Source organism: Xiphophorus couchianus, chromosome 14 (genome assembly GCF_001444195.1).
Source record: "Xiphophorus couchianus chromosome 14, X_couchianus-1.0, whole genome shotgun sequence".
Classification (NCBI taxonomy): domain Eukaryota; kingdom Metazoa; phylum Chordata; class Actinopteri; order Cyprinodontiformes; family Poeciliidae; genus Xiphophorus; species Xiphophorus couchianus.
Window position 1 is genome coordinate 20,530,743 of NC_040241.1, and position 22,171 is coordinate 20,552,913.

At 37.2% G+C, this 22,171-nt stretch overlaps 1 protein-coding gene across 4 annotated transcripts in view; it reads right to left on the reverse strand.

Moving 5' to 3' along the window:
* Positions 1–21,527, reverse strand: part of LOC114157028 (uncharacterized) — a 59,443-nt gene extending 37,916 nt beyond the window's left edge. For 2 of the 4 annotated variants that reach the window (XM_028037695.1, XM_028037692.1), the window contains exons 1-21: positions 21,443–21,527; positions 16,020–17,820; positions 13,929–13,990; positions 13,244–13,279; positions 12,762–13,154; positions 11,991–12,610; positions 11,276–11,553; positions 10,737–10,886; positions 9,271–9,369; positions 9,125–9,180; positions 7,593–8,443; positions 7,363–7,482; positions 7,245–7,279; positions 6,780–6,935; positions 5,600–5,728; positions 4,622–4,660; positions 4,155–4,274; positions 3,951–4,080; positions 2,662–2,832; positions 2,537–2,571; positions 1,506–1,670 (exon numbers count right to left, since the gene is read on the reverse strand). In XM_028037695.1, the coding sequence (XP_027893496.1) occupies positions 1,506–1,670; positions 2,537–2,571; positions 2,662–2,832; positions 3,951–4,080; positions 4,155–4,274; positions 4,622–4,660; positions 5,600–5,728; positions 6,780–6,935; positions 7,245–7,279; positions 7,363–7,482; positions 7,593–8,443; positions 9,125–9,180; positions 9,271–9,369; positions 10,737–10,886; positions 11,276–11,553; positions 11,991–12,610; positions 12,762–13,154; positions 13,244–13,279; positions 13,929–13,990; positions 16,020–17,576 (5,202 nt within the window). In that variant the 5' untranslated portion in view covers positions 17,577–17,820; positions 21,443–21,527. Of the gene's footprint in view, positions 1–1,505; positions 1,671–2,536; positions 2,572–2,661; positions 2,833–3,950; positions 4,081–4,154; positions 4,275–4,621; positions 4,661–5,599; positions 5,729–6,779; positions 6,936–7,244; positions 7,280–7,362; positions 7,483–7,592; positions 8,444–9,124; positions 9,181–9,270; positions 9,370–10,736; positions 10,887–11,275; positions 11,554–11,990; positions 12,611–12,761; positions 13,155–13,243; positions 13,280–13,928; positions 13,991–16,019; positions 17,821–17,921; positions 17,951–21,153; positions 21,222–21,442 lie in introns of those variants that run through there. The other 2 variants (XM_028037693.1, XM_028037694.1) reach the window with 2 other exon arrangements.
* Positions 21,528–22,171: the final 644 nt, after the last annotated feature.

A 22,171-nucleotide genomic window follows, 5' to 3' on the forward strand; every position in this document is an offset into this window, starting at 1 on the left:
GTGAACTAGTTACATTTACTTAAGTTACTTTTAGGAGTATTTCTACTAGGCTGTACTTGTTACTTTTATTAGAGTAATTTTATTATGAAGTATCGCTACTATTTCTGTATTTTCTTCCTACTGAATTAAAAACAAACATGTTTTAACCAAAAATTCACCAGACACAGCAGTTTTTGATAAAATTTCATAAGTTTTTTATTAAAAGAAACTGATTTGGAAAATTGTTCCTTTGCCTGACTTTGTTATTTTTATTACTTGTATGAATTATTGTCTTTTTCATCCTTAACATACCAAAATTTCCACTTAATTTTATATTTTGGTCCGTCTGCGGATGTCACTTTTAAATATTAAATCATTGATAACACTTGGTTCCAAAAAAATGTTGGTTTTTTTTGGAAGTTGTCCGTTTTCTCAAATGAATTAGGACTATTTTGCAGCGCTGAATTAAAAAATGATATCCATTTTTCTCAATCAGGTCACGTTTTTATTATAATTTGATTTAGAGAAATCTAATCTTCTGACTAAATTAATGACATTTTTGGGACATTATCAGTTCATTTCCGTAAATATTTCTCATCCAAAAAAGGACTAAATAAGTTGTTTTCTAACAGTGTATTAATTACATGATACACACTTGGATTTCTGTAAATTTAGTAATAAACACTGATAAGGATACATGTAAATTTACCGTTATGTCATGAACGTTTGTTACGTTTCAGTTCGGTTTCTTCAACCGCCTCGTATGCTCAGCATCAGGGATTTCTCTCTCCAGAGTCCAACAGTTATCAGCCATCATGACTGCATACCCAACTAATATGTTGGGTATGCAGTCCTCAATACCTGATTGAGCAAAACCAATGTGATTTCTGGATTCAGCACGTCTTGGAAAATAAAAACTTGGGAAGAATGAGCTGATAAGTGTTATACTTATAACTGATAACGGAGGTTTCAGTGAAGATGTTTTTTCTTCTCTTTCCAACCGAAACTCCTTTTAACCAGGTTTGATTTAGGGACAGAGGTACCAATTAACCAGAGATGGGAGAAACTGAGAGAAACTGAGAGATGGGTGGAAGGCACCGTGTACGTGACTGATGACATGTAAAGGGAGAATTGTATGTGTTAAATTTCACTTCTTCTTACTTAACTTTTCTCACATGCTGATCTCTGATTTTCTAGATAAAATATCTAGAGACAAAAGTGCATTTCTCTGATTCAGTGTCTCCCTTTATCAAAATGAAAAAGAATGTTCCTACATCACAACCTCAGACCATTTTTGAGGCTGTTGACCAGTGTAATTTGATCAGTTACTCAATACTTGAATAGACTTTTTACCAAATACTTTTTTACTCTTCATGATGGCTGCTTTTTACGTTTACTGTAGTAAAAATATGTTGTAGTAGTGCCACTGTTACGTAAGGTACTATACCCACCGGTGGTAATTCTCATTCATGCTAACTGTATTTGTCTGAAAGGTAGAGTAGATTACAACCAGAGCAGCTCCTTACCCTCCTCTGCAGAGGGAGGACCACGATGTTGTAACAGAGAGTCTGGAGGTTCTGCTTGGGGAAATAAGGCCACACCAGCTTGGCGACGTCTTCGTGTTTGTAGTTTCCCTCTGGTAAACCCGTCAGCATTACGGTGCAGAACACAGAGGCTGGGTGGGTAATTATCTATCGCACAGTTCATAAGTAAATATTTTTGAAGTAATAGAAGGTAAAATATTTATACATAAGGATATAATGCAGAATGCAGGCAAATAAAACGCATTACAAGACTAAAGTTCAAAAGAAGATACAGATGTGTATATAAAGAACTCCACACCAAATTAATGCAACAGCAGCTGTTAATGCTGGCCCGAAGGAGATTATCAGTTTCTATTTACATTCCAGCAGAAATAAAGGTAATTGAAGGTCAGACAGTGGAGATGGTAGGAAACTACAAATATCTTAGGACTATTTTATAAGTTAAAATTTACCTGCCATTCAAACTACCTGCAAAAAAAGGGCCAGCAAAGATTGTTTTATCTAAGAAAGCTCGCAAAGGTTTCTTAGATACTGTAAGTCAATAATGATCTTATTTTATAGATCATAAAATTTGCAGGTTGGTACAATCGATAGTAGCCACACAGGCACACCTGCTAGAAGGAAACAAACGCACTCAGTACAACACTTTCATTCTATTGGCTGAGAGGTTGCTAGGTGACTGTGTCAAACGGCGTTTCCAAAAGCGAGCAGAGAGTCCGAGTGAGACGAAGTAAAAATAGAGAAGTTTTTAGAACAAGCATTACAAGTTTTGAGAAGAAAGACATGAAGTCCTCATTTCAAAATGAAAATGTGTGCTCTTGGATTATGGCAGGAAAATTCCCCCATACATATTAGTTTTTCTTATTTCAAGTGTACAAAGTTGTTTGCACAAGAAACTAGACTAAAAATACTTGGTAAGGTTTTGTGTTTTTGCAAATATGTGAATCATTTTTCCCTATTTTGGTTAGAAATCAGTAAGTTTAAAATGAGGTTTGTGTGTAAGGATAGCTCACCGAAAAGACTTGGTTCGAGTGGATTGTCAGATAATCTACAAGCAAAAAGCAACAACAACAACAAAAAAAGAGTAAATCCAAGAAAATTTATTTTGGCCACAACATGTAAACTGTGTTTCTCTTACTTGGGATGTTAAACCAAGGAGAGGCAGTTGGAAAAACATAGGGTTGTGTTGTCATGGTCACCCAAAATGGCGAAAATGTGCCTACAGGGATGCCATATTTCAATGTTGGTGTTTCTGCCCCAGCAATGATCACATCTTGGTCTGGAAGTGCTTTCAGTGGCAGTAATGGTGCTGAACAACCAAAGACAAGATCAGTGGAGAAAGATCATAAACAAACTGTTTGATTTTTCCAACAAAAAAGAGAAACCTTTAGTGATTAAGATGTGGGTAGGATAACACAAGATTTACTACCTAGATTTCTTTTTGTCAAAAATGGTTTGGACAAACTGAGAAAAACCTTAACAAGCACTAACTAGAAACAACCAATCAGAACCAGGAAGCGGGTCTCAGTGCTGTCAATCATACGCTCTCTGTAGCGAATGCTAAAGCTAGTTAGCATAGCCCCTAGCCGAAGGCAGATAACCGGTTTTCCTGTAATAGAAAGTTGTTTCTCCAGCATTAGCACATTTAGCATCGCATACGTGAGGATAATTGACAACGTTAAGGCCCTCCTTCTGTCTCTGATTGGTTGTTTTTTTGTTTTGGCTCTGGCAGGAGCAGGAAATTGATCTTTTTACATATTATTTGTCTCATAAACTGTGATTACATGTTGGCAGTTTTAACCAGAGTTAATGGTAGTAACTAGTGACATTTACTTCAGGAACTTTTTAGAAACAAATTACATTTAGGAGTATTTTTACTACGTTGTACTTTTTACTTTTACTTTAGTAATTTCATTATGAAGTATTTCTTCTCTTACTTGAGTAAAATTTCTGGATTTTCTAGCCACTGAATTAAAAACAAACACGTTTTAACCAAAAATCCACCAGACACATACACACCTGCAGTTTTTGTTAAAGTTTCATAATTTTTTTATTGATAGGAACAGATTTGGAAAGTGTTCCTTTTGCCTGGTTTTGTTATTTTTTTGTTACTTATATGAGTTATTGTCATTTTGGTCCTTAAAATACCAAAATTTCCACTTAACTTTGTATTTTGGTCCATCTGGTGATGTAAATTTTAAATATTAAATGATAATTGGATCAGTTTCTTAGTACTTGAGTAGACTTTTTACCAAATACTTTTTTACTCTTACTCGAGTAATGTCTTGGATTACTTTTATTTGAGTAAAAATATGCTGAAATAGCACTACTCTTACTTGAGCACAATCTTTTGGTACTCTGTCCACCTATAAAAGTTATAAAAGTTCCATACTGCAGTTAAAGATTTCATAAATCAGCATTTCTTACGTCGTGATTCCTCGAAGCCCCTTGGTACAATCAGCCGTTGTACAATCATGTGAGTATAGCCCACCTTCAGGAGGCTGTACCAAACCCCGAGGCGATCGGCATCATAAACGGATTCGAATTCAATGAAAACCTAAAAATCACAAGAAAATGTAAAAACACCAGAAATCTGTGCATCGAGATATAACATGAACTTTGTGTTTAAACCTTGTTGAGCAGAGGCAGGATGTTTTTGACGCCTCCAATCTTTCTCAAAGCCTCTCTGACAGTGATGGCGTCGCTCGGGGAAATGTTCTTGATGAAGATCACATTTGACACCGCAACTTTCTGCTCCAACAACACACAGAAAACAATTAAACAAAAACACTAGTTCCTGAATTTCTTCTTATGTTAGCTGAATTTTGATGTATAACTGAAGACGTCTTTGAGTTTTAGGGTATTAAGTCAGAAGCAGCGCATCTTCCAACTGATTTTTATCTAACATTTGACTCCGATACTACAGTACAGCTTAATGCAAGTTCAACCTTTATCCAGTAGTTCATTCATTAAGTTTAACATGCTGGATTGAAGATTGATTTTTCAGCTGAGAAATGCATCTGTATTCCAGCATCTGTCATTTATTTAAAGGCCAAAGTCAAAAAAAGAAGAAAGAAAGATTTGATCGTCATACTTACAAAAGATGCTAGAGTCATGATCAATCCATAAAGGCCAGACTGAAAGGAAAACAACAAAGTGAGCAGAGGTAAAGCCAGAATGCACAGAAAGGAGTTTTTGAGTAACAATAAAGAACATGTTTTTATCTATTCAGTCAATAAAACAATTAAATAATACTGGCATCTTTCTCAAAAGAAAAAATAAATAAATCAGAAAACGTGTATTGGCATGATGAAAATTGTTAGAATTATTATGTTTTGTTATCTTTCTTACATTAGTAGTTTTATATTACGAGTTGTGTTTTATTTAAAGGTTTAGTGTTCTCACCCCACAGAGGAGGAACTTGTTAAACTGTGTATAAGACAACTAACCTTTCCTTGACCTCAAGCATGATTTTGCAGGTGCTTCTTTAGGAGAACTTCCTGAGATACTCCTTAGTTGCCTCTAAATTGTCTGTGTGTAGAATTTAGTTTCTGTTTCCCTTCCTTGTTATCAGGGTAGCCCCACCCTTTTTGTTAAAATCACTCTCCCACTTTCCATTCACTCCCTTTCTCTGCTAATAAAACGACAAGTTTTGCAGCAGAATGGCAGAACGCAAGGAGATCGGCTTGTAGGAGCTGATCCTGTTTGCCTTCTCAATTCTTGCAAGAATTTGGTTGAAAACTAAGTAACGTTGTCTGTGGTTCTTTTTATATAGGTTGAGAAAATACCTATCAAAAATGGATTACACTTTTTGTAATAATCAAAAACATTTTTGACACTACAGCAATGAAAAACAAAACATTTTTCAACAAATTTCCACTGGTATTTTAACTCCTTGAGGTTGGAAGACCAAATTGCCATCAACTTAAACTTTATCTCCCTCCACAAATGTTCTGCCAGATTCTGACTGGACCAGAACAAAACACTACTTTCAGTCAGACGAAACAACTTTAAAGCCTAGACATCCATGTTTTTGGTATTTATTTGTACATTTCAAATAACCAACATGTACTTACCAGTGTCATTGAAATGTATTTTTTCACGACATACAAACAAAGTTTGTGTTGTTTGAAGATGAGGTGGTTTTCTGCCGACGCCTTAACCAGGTCCATCAATGACTCCTTACTGGGCATCAGCACAAAAGCCTAAAACGCAATAAAAAGTTAAAAAAATTAAAAAAAAACACAGACAATTGGTCTCATTTTTAATGGCAAAACATTTGGCATGTATTTCTCGATTGATGGACCATTTGATGCCATCAAAGTCCATGACAGTCAAATTGACTGCATTTCGTGCAGTCTACCTATTAAGTGTGAAAAATCTCAAACTTTTCCAGACTTCTTTGTCATCTTTAGTCAGTTTTTAAGGGAAACTAATAAAAATCTAAATTCTTCCATTTTATTTCAACTAGGAATGCATTTTTCATTTCTGATGCATATATCTAAGGTTTAGCATCTGCAGATATTGATCCAATACAGAAAACAGCGTTGAATTCACTTAAAATGTCTCTTTAAAAAAAAAAAAAACAGATGTAAATGTACTGAATTACAAATGTATTTGATAACTCTACACTTAACTACACCAATATCTTAACAAGGTTGGTCAAACATGTAAAAACAACTTTAATTTGTTGGAACTGTTGTAGGACTGTGAGCTTGAAAATCCAGGAGTGAGAAGCACAGAATTGAGATACTATAACATTATCCAGGTCTAAATAACCCACGAAAAATTTAGATATTCATCCAGTATCAAACAAGAATTGACCTAAGTACTAAGTGCTAAAATTCACATTGCACATTGCTAAAGCAGGTAAAAAGAAAACCACCAACGAAGTCATTCATGTTCTTCAAAAAGCTTTTAAAAGCGCTCAAGCCGTCTTCTCACTATATCTGGTGAAAGCAAAACATTACAGAAGTAGAAAAATAAGTAGAAAACAGACATGTAGACAAACAGTCAATTTATGGACGATTTAGTGAAATCACTTGGAGGATGAATGGATTATTTGACAGCAGGGTGAGCAAATAAAAGACTGGACGGAAGAACAGACAACTTTTAGACAACGTAATAGAGAGACACTTGCTTACCGATCCAGCTCGGGAAAATACTTAGATAACATTTTCAGACTTTTACAGGCTGTCTAGGAACCTTGGATGCCAGTGATAAATATAAACATAACTAAAGCAGTTTGGTGCTTACCATGCAGCCTTGAGGAAAGATAAAAATCATGTCATCCGAGTATTGAAATCCAAATGTAGAGAGCAGATCCAAAATGTCCTTCTCAGTGTAGCTGCAGCTGTCATACGAGGGCAGGTTGGTGATTAGCAGCAGCTTTGGGTAAACAAAGTTCAACGGCTGAGAGGAAATAAAAGAAACAGAAACCTATTAACAGAAGGAAATACCTTGCTGGTGTTAGTGTAGCGCTTTAGCATTAGCTAAACTAATGTTTATGATTAGAGCTTTAGGGCTAGCGCAGCTAACGTTTTAGCTAGCGGTGCCCACCACTGATTCACTTAGAAATAGACACTGATTAAACATATCAGTGCAGAAAACCTCCACATAATGATATAAACCAAATTAGCATTTTATTTATGTGACTTCATTAGAAAAGGTAAACTTAAGTTTAGTCAAAGTGAACAGAAAAGAGAGAAGGATGAAACTGACCCTGGGCTCCAGGATGCTTGATGCCAGAACAAAGTCTGTGGATGGAGTCAAATTGTACAAAGCAGTGAAACCCAGTCCTGTAATTATCTTACCAAAACAAAATATGTCTGACAATCACCTTTGCTGTTTAGGGTTAGTTGATTCAGGTAATCAGGAACAATCCTCTCCCCAACAGTCAGCTGCTTTTCACTCTCTTCTGTTGTGGTTTCAATGGTTGGACTGGGTGGCTTTCCAGGATCTTTAAAGGATAGAAAATATCAAACAAAAATAAAAATATTAAAAAGTGCAAATTAATTTGCAGGTGAAAAGGATAAAGAGATATATTTTTTATTGTCCAGTTGTCTTTACCTGTTTGATTTCTTTCCATCTTGATTGAAGCTCCAGCAGAGCTTCCTGCAGTCAGTGGTTCTGTCTGCTTTTCGTTGGACTTCAGATTCTGTGCAGTCGACTCTGAATTCGCCAAAGTTTTTATTTGGACAGAGGTCTCTGGATTTTCACTGGCCATTCGTTTCAGAGGCAAACCAGTTAAAAATCCCCCAACTGCAGTCCCAACTTTAAGTTTTTGTTCTTCCATATTTATTGGCTCTGGCGCTCCACTTGTTCCCAACTGACCATTTTTCACATTTTCTATCTCACTACTAACTGTGTTCACTTGGGTTTGTTTTGTTGTTTCAGACTGTGTAGGTGCAACAAGTTCTTGAAGGTTTGTTGTTGAGATTTTGGCCTTGAGAGTCTGTCTGTCAGGCTCAGATGGTTTTGCTTCAACTTCTTCCGTTTTCTTGCTGCTGGGTGGAAGATTTTCACCCTGCAGTATTTTTGTTTCTGATATTTTTTTCACTTTACCCACAGAAAAGTCATTATTTTCTTTCAGCCTTAGTTTTGTTGCAGTTGGGATCTCTTCCTTGCCTTTTGATTTTTGTCCAAGGTTACTGGGACTGAGTGTCTTTTCCAGCTTTGGAGCTTCTTTCTTGTCTTTAGCTGATTTTACAGGCTGTTTTGCTGCCACATTGACTGTTTTCACAGTTTGAACCACCTGCTTCTTGGAGACACACTTTCCTTTGGAAGCCAAGACTTTGGCTTTTTTCACAAGCTTGACTGCTGTGCTCTTTTTGGACTTTTTTTTGATAGACAAAAGCGTTTTAAGTGGCAGGAGAACCAAGTTTCTAGCAGAAACAGACTGACAGGGCACAGCGGGCTTTCTGTGAAGGAAATGAAAGACAAAAAGGTTTAAAACTGTATTAAAAACAGTCACTATCTCTTTTTCAAAGTCTTATGACTGTCATGACACGCTGGATGACACCACCAGTTGTTGACAAGCAATGCTAATCCACCTCATTTGCTTTTGCTGCTTCTCTTTAAATCTGTCTGGCTGTTTGGTTAGAAAGACGCTGGAGTAGGGGATATACTCCTGAGATTTGGAGTCGCAGTTCAGATATACTCTTTTTTATATCTTATTTATTTATTAGGCTTCTTAAACTTGAACTTGAGACTGAGTTTCATACCATTTACATAAAAATGTGACGTGGTCTGACATTAAAACCCTTGATTCATTTGAGCTTTTGCGATGCTAATTAACTTCTTCATTTGACAATCTATACATTAGACTGTCAAATGAATATGCAAAATAAAACTTAAGAGGAACTAAACAAGGCAACCAAGTTATCCAGAAGTTCAGAAATCACAAGGGTGATTAGAACACTAAAAATACCTAAATATTAAGAATTTCTTGTTTGATTATCATTTGTTTTTGACTGCTGTGGCTATAAAATCGTTCTCCTTAGAACATTTTTAGTGTGTGCAGTTGTAGACCCCAGTTGAAATGCAAAAAATGTGATGAATATCTTAAGCTACTGTATCAGTGTGATTGAGGAAGAACTTACTTAAGATTTTTCTGATCCCCTGGAGACGCAGATAAAGGTGCCTCTGAAACTCTGTCCTACAAATCAATTTATTGTGAATTGGTCAGGTTATTGGTAACATGAGAACACTAAACAGAAACAAATTTATATTAACTGCAGATGCATACCTGCTTTGCAACAAATGTGAGGGAAACTCCTTTTATCTCAAGGTTTTTTGAACCTTTAAGCTTGGCAGCATCTTCCTCTTTTTCAAAACACACAGTCGCCTACATGTATGGAAAAAAATAGGACTGATTTAACTACTTTCACACAAGTGCTACAGGGCAGGAATAATTGGCAAGCAGTAAAAATGCAGACAATTTTAGTTTCCTCATTTTCGGAACAAATTATTTTTAGTTATACATTTTAGATTATTTCCAGTTCTTTAACTGGTCAATTTCTTTTTTCGTTTTAGTGCAGCTTCTCTTATCCTGTAATGATCTGTCATCTGTTTGATGACAGATAATCTACATCTGAAGATGTAGCTCCTGTTAGTTTACTAACCTATTAGTTTACACAGGGTGAAGTACTCTTACTAGAAGTTTGGTTTCCATGGCCTTTTGGTTTCCATGGAAACCAAACTTCCTCTTTTTTCCCCCCCAAAACCAACCATGATCAAGTTCAGCCCTAATGCGTTTGAGTTTTAACACCCTGATGTACCGGCGGGACTCCTGCCGCCCCGGACGAACAACGAACCGGACACAGAGTTATAGAAGTACTCACCAGATCACGGAGTCCGACCAGAGGTAAGGGTCATTCACTGTGTCATTTATGAAGCTGGCGGCAGCAGCAGACACCAGCTACGGCCAACTCTGCCCTCTTCCTCTGTTTGGTCTTCCTCATCACCTCTTATGATTTCTACATCCCGATCGATTTCAACGCGCTCCGGTTCAATTTGAAAAGGCTTAAAGACGTTACTCGTCACTGTTTTGGCTGGAAAGTGCTAACGCTGTTGGACCGTTAGGCGTCATTTACCCAGAATGCATCGCAGCGTGATCAACACGGTTCGTGTGAGAACATTTTATTAAAATTGATTTAAAAAAACTAAACAGCACACAGTAGTACTACTGTACTGTTTTTACATTTAAAATAAATATTTCTCAAATAAAATCTATTTTTACAACTAATCATGGATCCTTTTGAAAGAATTTTGCATGCCTACTCAGTTTACTAGGATAGTGTGATTACTGTATGAAGAAATTTATCACATCCATAAAGGGCCTCAGTGTCTCATATTTCATAGTAATGTAAAATGATCAGAAAAATTATACCTAATTTGATTGTGTGAGATTTAAATATTTTTATGTTTTTCGCCAAATTTCCTGAAACTAAGCCAATACTCTAGTTTTATGCAAATTATTTACAGGTATTAAGTAGACATAGATGGGGACTAAATAATACAGAGCCTACAAAGCATCCAAATATTCTAATTCAACTAAGTTTATCTGTAATTAGACTAAAATATTACAAAAAATTTAAATTTTGTTGTAATTTTTTGGTTTGTTACATTCACAGTAACAAATGTGATTTGTATCCAATTCTCTAGTTGAAACTCACGCAAAGATACCTACATTTTATCCTACATTTTCCATACCTCTTGTTTAGACTTAAACAGTAAAAGGGATTTGGTCTTTCCAAAGGACTCCATGGCTGCGATCACATCACCATGGGAGAGAGTATCAAAATTGCCTCTGAGCCTCAACATGGTTGGAGGTGATGGTTTATTGCGATGAGCAAATGGAGGCTGGGGAGAAAAGAAAGAAATAAACGTTGAAATGTAAATTTAGCTGGCTGTTAAAAACAAAATAAGCTGCTTAAAGAACTGCAGCTGCTGTTATGAGTGACAAGTGATGAAATATAGCAGCTGGATTTAAATATTGTCCACAACAGGCATCAGAATCCAATATATTTGTGGTTTTCTTCCTCTCATTGCTGAGCAAAACATGAGGGTAACAGTGAAGAAATAGAAAAGTGTGTTTTCTATGATATATTGATACATATCTGCAGTCAGTTAAGGCAGTGAGGCAGCAAGAGAGTCTAAGACTTAAAGCTTCTGATGCAACTTTCTGATTGGTTAATAGGAAACTAATGTCTGACGTACAAATATCAAGAATATGAAACCCAAACACCAACCTTGGGTATAGTCGTAGAGCGTTCCTCACTCCTTGGAAGGTTAGGTTGCACCAGATTAAAGTTTCTGTCCAGCATCAACTTTGTTGGATTGAAGGAAGATGACGAGGAAGCAGATCTTAGGCTGTTGCCTCCTGATGATGTGGAAGCCTCCATCTTGTTGGTCATTGATGATGATTGTGATGATGAAGATGCCCGTTTTTTAGCTTGCTCAGCCAGTACAGTGCTAGCCGAAGACGCAAACACACTGGCAGTGTTTAGCTGCTCTGGCACAAAAGAAGCTTAAATAATAAACCAAAAAGAAAGTATTAGTTTTGGTGCATAACAAACCTAAAAAAAAAAAACAAATTCAATACAGTTCAAGTAACTCCAACTAGTATTTTGCTTTAGAAAGCATATAAAAATATTTGGTCAAGTTTGCCCAATAGACTGACTAATACTGGAAGCGTCCAATGAACTCCACGGTTTCCCTTAGAAAACCTGCTGAACCTGGTGCAAGGGGGCGATAGAGCAGTCCTCCAGCTGCCCATCATGGTTTTGTGTTAAAAAATGTTAAAAGTTACAAAAATTCAGAAGTGCATGAGCATATATAATTTGTCAAAAGGTTGGTGCAGGGATGGAGCAACTGGTGCGTTTTAATTTATCATGCGATTAATTGATTTATTGCTCATTCTGACAGGCTTGTGGCTGATATTCATCAAATATTGTAAAAACAAACCTGAATTCATGAGTTGCTTTGTTAGAATTTGTTCACTGCATGGCTTCTTTTTCAGAGATTCCTCCAGGAACAGCTGCCGCCTATGGCTTGCACTTACTGAAGACCGCTCCACGCGCTTGTTGGATAAGCACTGCTTCCCATCATTTCCTTTTGGCGATGACTGTGCTTTGTGATTCTTCTGCGGTGAACGTTGTTTGTCATGACATAATGACCTTACTAGTCTTGTTGGAGACAACTGTTGCTCACTGCTCCTTCTTGGTGAACGTTGTCGGTCACGGCTCCTTCCTCGTGACCTCTTTCTCTCCTCACTTCTTGGAGACAACCATCGATTGGGGCCCCTGCTTGACTGCTGTTTTTCATCACTATGTTCTCGTTCTCTAGTACGTGAGAGTTGCTCTTGGACCATCCTTGCGCCAGGAGCAAGGATGGGCCTGTTGGAAGGATGGCGCAATTTCTCAGTATTTTTCCTTGGAGACGATGGTATATCAGAGCTCCGTCTTGGTAAACCAAAAGTCTTAAACCTTCCTTTTGGTGACCCTCTCTCCCAATCACTTGAATGTCTCCAATAGTTGGAGAAAATACGGCGGTTGTGCTGTGGAGATGTAGATCTAGACCGAGACCTGATGGAAACATAAAGTTCTCATTTCTAAAAAAGAATAAACGTATTATAGCAGGTTTTAATAATCTTTCATTCTTGCAAAGATAAACCTGAAACTATGGATACAAATTAACATCTTTATCTCTAAATTTAAATATTTAATTGACACAAACCTGCAACTGTGCCTGGTGCTGTGAAGTGATTGTGTCCTATTGCTCCGTGTTCCCCTTCGACCTTCAGGGCTGCGGCGTCGACGAGGGCTGTTAGAGCGAGAACTACTGCTAGTAATGGCCATTCTATACCTAGAACTACGGCGTCGATAAGGACTTTTAGAGGAAGAACTACTGCTGGTGGAAGTTCTTCTACGCTCATAACTGCGCTGTTTGTGAGGACTTTTAGATCTAGAACTACTGCTGGAAGTGGTACTTCTATGGGTAGAGCTGCAGCGTCGGCGTGGGCTGTGAGAGGAAGACCGGGAATGAGCCCCATCACTGGTTTTCTTTTTATGATCATGGGCAGTGTGGTCAGGAGAGGAGGAAGAAATCTTGGCACTTCTAATGGCATCACTATACAGAAAAAGAATAGCGAAACTTACCATCAGTTAGAGATATATTCCCTATATATCATTGTCATTTGTGTAAATACAGAAATATACCTTTGCCCTGGTACTTTGCCATCCCACTCTGGGTGTCTGTGGAATATTTAAGAATACTATTAAATAACATTGACTTAAGAGGAAAGGTGTAACAACCACATTTCACCACTTTATTAGAGACCCCAGGTCAATTGTTTTATAGCACAAATAGTAAATCAGCCAATCACAGGAAAGCAACTAAATTCACTTAGACTTAGTTGTGAAGGGGAAGGCAAACTCGGTGAAGTTCAAGCCAAGAACCAGAAACAGAAAAGCAAGGAGATATAAACTAGTTTAAATATGGTGGAGTTGTTAGTGCCAGATGGTCTGGTCCAAGTATTTCCAAAACTTCTGATCCACTGTGTTTAAAAAGCCATTCTCTGTTTAAACAGAATGCCTAGAACAATGGACAATATCAAGTGATCAGCTAAAGTGGTCTGTGGGTTTATGGTGCAACATAAAACACAGCCTGTCTATAGTGTCAATGATTCATTGGCAACATGTTGGACTGACGTAAAATGATTTAAAATGGCAAATTCTCATATTAGCCTCCAACAACAGATCAGAAAAGTATATCATTCCAGTACAATTTTCTTTAAAATACTTTCATTGCACTCTAATTAATATTGCTGTCCATTTATAAAAAGTGTGTAAAACATTCCTCTTTAACCTAAAAATATGCCAGAAAAAACCCCAAAAGACTGACTGTTCCCGAAGACGTTTGCAGTTCCCAACGTGTAGACTGGTTTGCTGGTGGTCAGTCCAATCCTGGCGGTCACAATAACAAACATGTAGAACCGTCAATAGTATAACGTTAATTTAAAGTTTTAAGTTCTAAATTTAATTCTTTAATTTAAAGTTCTGAAGGCAGAAATTTAGATATTTAAATGTTAGCTAGAGCTGACAGGCTGACTGTAAGGATAAAGTCTATTGAAAAATGCAGTAGTGTCAGAAGCCAACAGCGGAGATAAAAATATGTCCAGATCTTCCATCTTGAATGGCAACATTTCAGATTCAGGTTTGTAAAAAAAACAAAACAAACATCATTCCAGATCATAAATGCACAACATAAGAAAAAACGTACAAAAATATATAAAACATGCAATAAAATGAGACATAACTGAGAAAGTAACACTTCTTATTCTGGGTTGTAATATTACTACATACAGAAATAAGATGACCCACATGGGGTGAAACGTGAGATAAAATGAGTGTCAAAGGTTTAGCCTATAGACCAGGGGTGGGCAACTCCAGGCCTCGAGGGCCGGTGTCCTGCACTTTTAGATGTGCCACAGGTACAAAACACTGGAATGAAATGGCTTAATGACCTCCTCCTTGTGTAAATAAGGTCACCAGAGCCTTAATGACCTAATTATTCTATTCAGGTGGTGCAGCAGAGTCACATCTAAAAGTTGCAGGACACCGGCCCTTGAGGACTGGAGTTTGACACCTGTGTTTTAGATGCATCTCTACTTCAACACACCTGAGTCAAATAATGAGGTCATTAGCAGGACTCTGGAGAACTTGACTGCACTTAGGAGGTGATTCAGTTGTTGGATTCAAGTGTGTTGGACCAGGGAGACATACAAGAGTTGCAGGAAACCAGCACTTGAGGACTAGGATTGCCCACCCCTGCTATAGACCATCCCAATCTTATTAGGAATTTACTAATGTAATAAAAAAAATACAAAAATAAACCACTTGATAGTAACCCAGTTTACACAAGAAAATATTTTCCTATGACTAGTTTTGCTTCTCTCATGTCTTAACCCAGTATTTCTTTGGGATCTCCCCCTACCTTTAAGGCACTAGGGCTGGTGAGCTGCAACTTATAGATGTCTCTCTGCTTCAGCACAACTGGCTCCAATATTAGCTCATTAGCAGAGCTTTGTAGAGCTAAACTGTATGCTAGTGAAGCAGTTTCACTATGTAATTCAAGTGGGTAGGCCAAGGAACACAACTAAAAGATGCAGGACTCCAACACTTGAGGAAAGCAGTTTGAGACCACTGCCTTAAAGGGTCCTCTTACCATTCTTCACAGGTACACTTTTGTTTTTAATGACCATTTGTGAAAGCATTCCCACCTAATAGATGAATCCCTCTCTGATATTAGGACCATTTCTGAGTACTCAGCACATATTTGTAAGCAGATTCCCACACTGATGTCTTTGAACTATACACTAAATGTCAGTGGAAATCCATGTAAACAACTTTATACACTGTGACCAAAACATAGCCTTCCATTTAATAGAGAAAGAAACAACCACCACAATAAGGGCTTACATATACATACATATATACATATACATATATATATATATATATATATATATATACACACACAGTATAGACCAAAAGTTTGGACACACCATTTAATTCAATGAGTTTCCTTTATTTTCATGACTATTGACATTGTAGATTCACACTGAAGGCATCAAAACTATGAATAACACATGTGGAAATATGCACTAAACAAAAAAGTGTAAAACAACTGAAAATACCCCTTATATTCTAGTTTCTTCAAAGTACCAACCTTTTGCTGTGATTACTGCTTTGCACACACTGCATTTTCTTGATGAGCTTCAAGAGGTAGTCACCTGAAATGGTTTTCACTTCATAGGTCAACCTGCCCTGTCAGGTTAATAAGTGGGATTTCTTGCCTTATAAATAGTCATCAAAATAAAGAAAACCCATTGAATTAGAAGGTGTGTCCAAACTTTTGGTCTGTACTGTATATATAAAAAGGAAAAGCAAATCACAAGGGCCAGTTAACTAGAGAAAACAATGTTTGACTCACCTTCAATTGAGAACAGTTTGTCTTGCATAAAGAACAAGTATGTGGAAACTTCCTTGGTTTGCTCACAGTACAGTCATGTATCTTGGCTAGTGACGGCAGACCCTTGAAGGTTGGAGGTTTTACTGGAGACTGGTGCTTAGATCCTTGTGTATCAGTGGTCTTGACCAGATCCATGGTTGGGACAAATGAAGAAACGACATTGTTGCCAGAATGTAGAATCGGATGTGAAACTTCTACAACAGTGGGGGTGAAAGAGGGAGCAGTAACTTGTCTCAAAGTAGTGGGCTCTGCAGGCTGCACAGCTTGTGTGATCTGCAATTTGGACTGCTTCTGCGGTGCCATCTTTGTGATCTTTGACTTTTGGTCTTGGGTTTTACTTTCTGTGTGAACAAGGACAGGTCCCCCTAAACATACACCCTGGCTTATATTAATTGGTGTTTTTGATGTAAATGGGTGAGTTGGTGCTTTTACAGGTGGAGACCCATCGAGGCCAAACTTTGGTGATACAATGTCCCTGCTTTTATTTTGTAGAGAAAAGGCAGGGATGCTTGATTGCAAAGACTGGTTTGATTGAGTCTCCACCTGCTGGGCCGGAGCTACAATATTCCTTGTTGAGCTCAAGCAGGTAGTAGAGCCCAGCTGGTCATGTGAAGAAATGGAACCACCGGTGTTTAATTCTAGGTGTTGTTTAGGCACTCTTTCAGCCTGACTGCTAGTCTCATTGTTCACCAGCACAGTGAATCCACAACTCTGAGCCTTACTGAGAAAGTTCTCAACAGTCTTATCCTCAACATTTGTATGTTCATCCCCAGATGTATGACAAGTGATCGATGGTGGTTCATCATGTAATATTGTTGGCTTTTTCAAACTAACAATTCCACTTGAACTTGGTTGAGACATAGAGTCTGACGTGGCCGCAGGTAAAGCTCTGTTGGCGTTCTTCATACGAATCTTTTGTAAAGTGTAGGGTAGCTTCTCAGCTGTAGTTTCCTCGTCAGGGTAATTTATGAGTTCATTCAAGTCTTCTTTTTGAAATCCATAATGCAATAAAATCTTTTCAGCTAGCCAAGGTGTGAGCACTAGCTCATGGGATAGAGGTTGGCCGATTGGTTGACCTGCATAATAATAAGGATTTAAAGAAGACTCTGAGGAATTATCTTTATTAGAACTTCTGGAATCTGGGAAACAGTTAAAAGAACTATTCCCATCACAAACATTGGATTGTTGATGATATTGAGAAGCTGATGAGACAGAAAAGCTTGACTCTGTTGTGGCACCTTGACCAAAAGATTGGTATGTTATTTGATTTCTGGCAGAAATATTGATGGTACTCTGTAAATGAATGTTTGAAGTGGTTGGACCTGGTTCAGGCCTGTTGACTGTAGGCAAACTAGATCTATCAAATGACTGTCCAGGGAAGTTTATGCTGGATCCAGGTCCGAGATTAGGTATAGTCCTCCATATGGTCCCCTGTGTCTGTCCAGTAGAGAGTCCATATTGTCCCGGAGAGGCATTTACATCCCCAGAGGCAAATGGATTATACATGGGATGAGTCATGATGGTCAGCAGTTTTAATTAAGGAAATGTGATAGATTTATGGCCAAAGCAATTGGTATTGTGAATATATATGTACAGCACATAGTCCAAACAACAACACCGTGAACTTTGCTCAAAGTCAGTGTTGGGATTTCAGATCAGCCAGCTAAAAGGATGCAGCCTTTGCGATGGTCAATGAGGAACATCTTGAGATCTCTCCAGCAGCTTGTTCAGGGCCCAGGAGCTGCACACAATGCAAAATACCCTGACAGGAAAGAACAGCGAGATGGAGAGCAACAATTAATAACAATGGTTACTCAAGACAGTTTCATGTACATGAATTGGGTGGGGAGGGGAATTAATCACCTGCCAACTTTAGTCTGCTCAAGTAATTCCTAGCAGAGACACAAGTCAAAATACAGTAAGTGAATGTTAACAAGAAGGCGCTACATGACTGTGATTCTTTCCTAAAAGTAGTTAACATTAGCATCAATGGGTGCAGGTTTCTTCCCCTTTCACCCTTTTGTAATTGTACCAGTTTCTTCATATTTCAAGTAGAAAGAGATGAGATGTTAGCTTGCAGGTGTGCAAAGTAAACTTTTCCAGAGCCATGGATACACTAAGATCCTGCACAATATATTGAAGTCTGTCCAATATCAAAGTGTGCAATGTCTCAACAGCAACATGATTGCTTGGATGCAATATTAGAAAATATTGCACTCACAATAACAGTTGCTATATTAATTTTCTTCTTTCTGTTCTGATCCAAGCCCCCATCATCCTATGAACTCCAGCATTTTTGGCTAGAGTTCATAGGATGATCTAGAGTTCATAGGATGAAGTTTAGATTAGACAGATGGTCTGGTGTGAACATCTGTTGCCATAAGACTGTCTCCAGCAGACTAACGATTGCAATAACATGCAAAATACAAGTTCAGAACACTGGATATATTAGCCAACAATTATCACACTCAAATAGTCCTTTCCAATACAAATACTGCATGAACTAATACTGCGATGATGATATATTCACAACATATGTGATGGGTTCTGTGCATGGAAACTGTTGCCAATGTAGTGGAAAATTTTAAGGTTACTATGATTATGAGTAAAATAATGCACAACAGTACAGTGATTCTTGTGTTATGCATGTGCTCATGGGAAAGTCTTCTTAAGCCACTTCTCTGAACTCTGTATTACTATAAAGTTATTCTATTATTTCTTCTTTGCACCCTCATGGCATCCCTGAATTTCCCTTAATGAAAGAATATGTGTATGCTTGCAATCTGTTTTGTAACTAAGCAGATTGTTAAACTATGTGAATGGAATGAAACCCTTCCTATAAAACTGTATGCTGTGTTCTGCTCAAGACTCTCTGATTTTTGAAACAGTTTTTCCTCACTCTTTGTTAAAGACAATTTCCCCAACACCAATAAGGTCTTTGACCGCTCAAATGAACTATCATTGTTGTCTATACCCACAACTGATATATTGTGGTGATGATTGAGATCATACAGCTCAGGAGAGTGGTGAGGATTGAAGAGTAGTTAGGAAAATGCAGGTAGTAAACTAGTTGCAGGAGTTTACTACCTGCATTTTTTTTAAATGATAAAAAGCTTGTGAAATAGAGTCAAGGTCACATACAGGTTCAAGAACAAAAGATCAAAACAATTAAATGATTAAATCAGGCGAAATTTTGCAAAGAGAAACATCATGATAAATAAATTCAATACAGTCATGATCAAAGTAAACATGTTACTCCTGCCACACCAAAACCTACCACAACTTCACATTTGTTATATTTATCAGGATATAAAAGCTGTATTCAATGTTTACCAAAGTTCGATAAAGCTTTTGAAACCATTTTTATAATGTTTGAAAATGTGAAACTTTTAAGTTTGATAAAACAGCTACAAGACATCTAATAAGAGGAGATACACCTACCAAGACCATTATCTAACATCGTAAATTTACCTCAAGAATTTACTTTACTTGCACACTTTTTGGTAAGGATTTACGTTTTAAGGGTGTGCTTGGAAAAATTTGGGGGTAAGGTCAGAGATACTGAGTCTGAATAGGAAAAGAAGTGTATAAATATACACTTCATTTACTTAAGTAAATGTGGACATAAGTGGTATGACATGCTGAAGAAGACCTAAAGTAGAAGGTATGCATGTAATATTAACTCTGTAAGATGTATACTTTGGGGAAATGCTAAATAGTTTTGGTTCTGTGACCTCAGCACAGCACTTGACACTGTTAACTACAACATACTTTTGAAATGACTGAAAAGCTTTTTACTCAAGTGAAAGTAAAAAGTATTCATCCAAGAAATAACTCGTGTAAAAAAAAAAAAAAAAGTAAAAAGTCTACTCAAGTACAAAGTAACTGATCAAATGATCAATGATTTAATATTTAAAAAGTACAGATGGACCAAAATATAAAATTATGTGGAAATGTTGATATTTTAAGGACAAAAATGACAATAATTCATATAAAAACATTACAAAATCAGGCAAAATATTCTTCTTCCAAAACAGTTTCTTTCAATAAAAAAACAAAAACAAAAAATCAACTTATGAAACTTTATGAAAACTACAGGAGTGTGGTGAATATTTGGTTAAAACATGCTTGTTCTTCATTCAGTGAAGTTACTCACAGTGGGAAGAGAATCTAGAAATTTTAGTCAAGTAAAAATAGCGATAGTTCATAATAAATTACTCAAGTAAAAGTAAGAAAGTACAGCGTAGTAAAAAAAAAAAAACTCCTAAAAGTACTTTGTTTTCCTCTAAAAACTTACTCAAGTAATTACTACCCAACTCGGGTGAAGTTTTTAGTCTAGTTGAAAGTGGTCTTACACCAGTGTTTGGAGTTTATGAGTTTATTTGGACTAGCATTTCTTTCATTAACCTCTGACCTCGGGGTAGGTTTGAAGCTGAAGTTGGTTTCAGATTCAGGAAATGGCAGAAGATATTTCCTTCAAACAGCCGTCACCATCTACAATAACTCTTTGAAGAATTAATGAGCTACAGCAACATTTAATTTCCCTTTGGGATTAATAAAGTGGTTTTGAATTAGAATTGAATTCGAGAAACACTTCAAACCAGCCCAGGTTTGAAGAGTCCAGGTGTTGCATGGATCGAGTGTGAATAGTAATCTGGACTTTAGTGAAGTTTCACAAATAAGATAAAGGTTTCACAAATCACAAACTTGGATTAAAATATTCTGCTATGCAGGTTTGATTCTAGGTCTTGTAGTTTTGGAACTGGAGCGATTCTAGTCTGATCCAGAGGTGAAATCAACCTTTATTGAAGTTTCACAAATCAGAAAAAAATTTCACAAATCCCAAACATGGTTTTAAATATTCTGCTGTCAGAGCAGAATAATCCGGCCCAGGTTTGAAGAGTCTAGGTGTTGTAGTTTTTTAGCTAGAGTAGATTAAAGATGCGGAAGGTAGTGAAAAATTAGGTGGAATCGCCGTTCAGCCATTTTCCGAGTCGGAAGCTGCAATCGGAAACTAACTTCAGCTTCGTAAGCGAGAAGCGGATGGGAGGATTATTTTTTGTCAAAACAAGTTTCCAAATTCAGAGCCACTTACGAAATTCACCAGTTATGGCCGGGCATCGGCAGCCGGAGTCCCTCTTGACTGCGTTTTAACGTTTGGCGCTTTATTTGGACAACGCACCAAACGAAAGCAAACCGACATTAAAACTTGTTTTTTTTTTTTAAGAGAGATAATATAGTTACATCAACTTGTCACAGCTTCGCCGCGTTGGACTGTTATGATCGAGAATATGCGAGCATAACGGTAACGCCTATTATACACGCAGAAACGAAAAGTTCAAACATGTTTCCCTGCTGTCTTATTAAAATCTTCAGCTTCTTACCTTCGGCTCTTAGTGGAGTTCGGATCCGTTCATCGTCCTCTTCTGTCTTTTTCCTTCTTCCTCTTCTTCTCGAGTTTTATTGACGGTTGGCCTAAAATGTTAGCTACGCATTACCGCCACCAACCGGTAAGTAGTGTGAACCAAATGACAAAAACAAGTATATAAAAAATATTAAAAATAGATCCTTTTATACAACTTACACCATTTTAAAAAATAATAAATAGCATGATATTCTCTACTTTCTCAATGTTTTTGCAATAACTAGGGCTTTTAACCAACTTGTTCCTCTGAATCTGATAATTCCTGCAATGCAAAATAGCATGTTCTATTGCCTCATCTTCTTGGTGCTTTCCTTGTGCTGGAACCCAAATAAAATTTACTGTAAGCCCCATCATGTTGTTTCTATAAAGTGTTTATCTACTTTTGTTGGAACTAATCCTCCCTTTCTGCGTACTTCCTCACTTCTCTTAAGCTTGTGGACCTCCTAAACACTGCCATCTACTGGCTGCTGATGTGAACTGATTCTTTTTTTTAGGGTTTTAAAAACTGGCAGCCTGTAATTGGTGACAATATCTTTGTGACAATATCTTTCGGCACACCTACCAGCCGTTGTTTAGCTAGCTGTATTAGCATTGTGCTAAAAGGAAAAATGGACCACATTTTGGTTAAGCTATATTTTCAATTGACAGTCTTACAATTCCAGCAGTAATTGTACCACACAAAATTTTC